The sequence below is a fragment of the Cyprinodon variegatus genome, unplaced genomic scaffold (assembly GCF_000732505.1).
Source record: "Cyprinodon variegatus isolate N-32 unplaced genomic scaffold, C_variegatus-1.0 Scaffold1338, whole genome shotgun sequence".
Lineage (NCBI taxonomy): Eukaryota > Metazoa > Chordata > Actinopteri > Cyprinodontiformes > Cyprinodontidae > Cyprinodon > Cyprinodon variegatus.
This window is the reverse complement of record NW_015151791.1, coordinates 73,036-73,965: the sequence shown is the minus strand read 5'-3', so window position 1 is coordinate 73,965 and position 930 is coordinate 73,036. Positions and strand designations below refer to the sequence as shown.

Genomic DNA, 930 nt, shown 5'->3' with positions numbered 1-930 from the left:
CTGGAAAGTGACCTGAGATGACATGATGTGAATTGGAGCTATAGAAATAAACTGAATAGAATAGAATGAACAGAGATGGGTTGAGGAAACGCTTTAAATGGCGGTGATGTGATCAGAGGACCAGTTCTAATGACTGAGGCTGCTGTTCTGACCCTGGCGCTGGTTTCTGGCCCCTGCAGGTCATCCTGTCTGGGATCGGGGCCGATGAGCAGCTGGCAGGTTACTCCCGTCACAGAGTCCGCTTCCAGACATCTGGACACCAGGGACTCCTCCAGGAACTGTCCATGGAGCTGGCCAGGATCTCCTCCAGGAACTTGGGCCGAGACGACCGAGTGATCACGGACCACAGCAAGGAGGCCAGGTACGGGTTCCTCCAGGGACCGCCTTTCCCAGAACCATCTGCTGAATCTCTGGACCTCTTTGGATTTCTAGTCCACCTTTTAATCCCATTTCATTAATTTACATCTGGAGTTCATCATTAATCCCTCAATCTGGGCTGGAATCCCTCCATTTCGCCGTAATCCTCCACCTCACTGTCAATCCCTCTGCCTCTGCGTCAATCCCTCCAACTCGACATCAATCCCTCCAACTCGACATCAATCCCTCCAACTCGACATCAATCCCTTCAACTCGACATCAATCTCTCCAACTCGACATCAATCCCTCCACCTCGACTTCAATCCCTCCACCTAATTGTCAAACCCTCCAACGCATCATCAATCCCTCCACCTAATTGTCAACTCCTCCACCTGGCCATCAATCCCTCCACCTGGGCATCATCCCTCCACCTGGGCATCAATCCCTCCATCTGGGCGTCAATCCCTCCCTCTGGGTGTCCATCCCTCCACCTAATTATCAATCCCTCCACCTCAGCGTCAGTCCCTCCAGCTTCCCTCAATTCCTCCACCTCGCCTTCAATCTCTCCACCTC

General features: G+C 52.6%; 1 protein-coding gene across 1 annotated transcript in view; it reads left to right on the top strand.

Annotated features, from left to right (window-relative positions):
* Nucleotides 1-473, top strand: part of asnsd1 (asparagine synthetase domain containing 1) — a 5,314-nt gene extending 4,841 nt beyond the window's left edge. Inside the window, exon 3 of the mRNA XM_015402351.1 lies at nt 180-473. Coding sequence (XP_015257837.1) covers nt 180-458 — 279 coding nt within the window. The 3' untranslated portion in view covers nt 459-473. The remainder of the gene's footprint in view (nt 1-179) is intronic.
* Nucleotides 474-930: the final 457 nt, after the last annotated feature.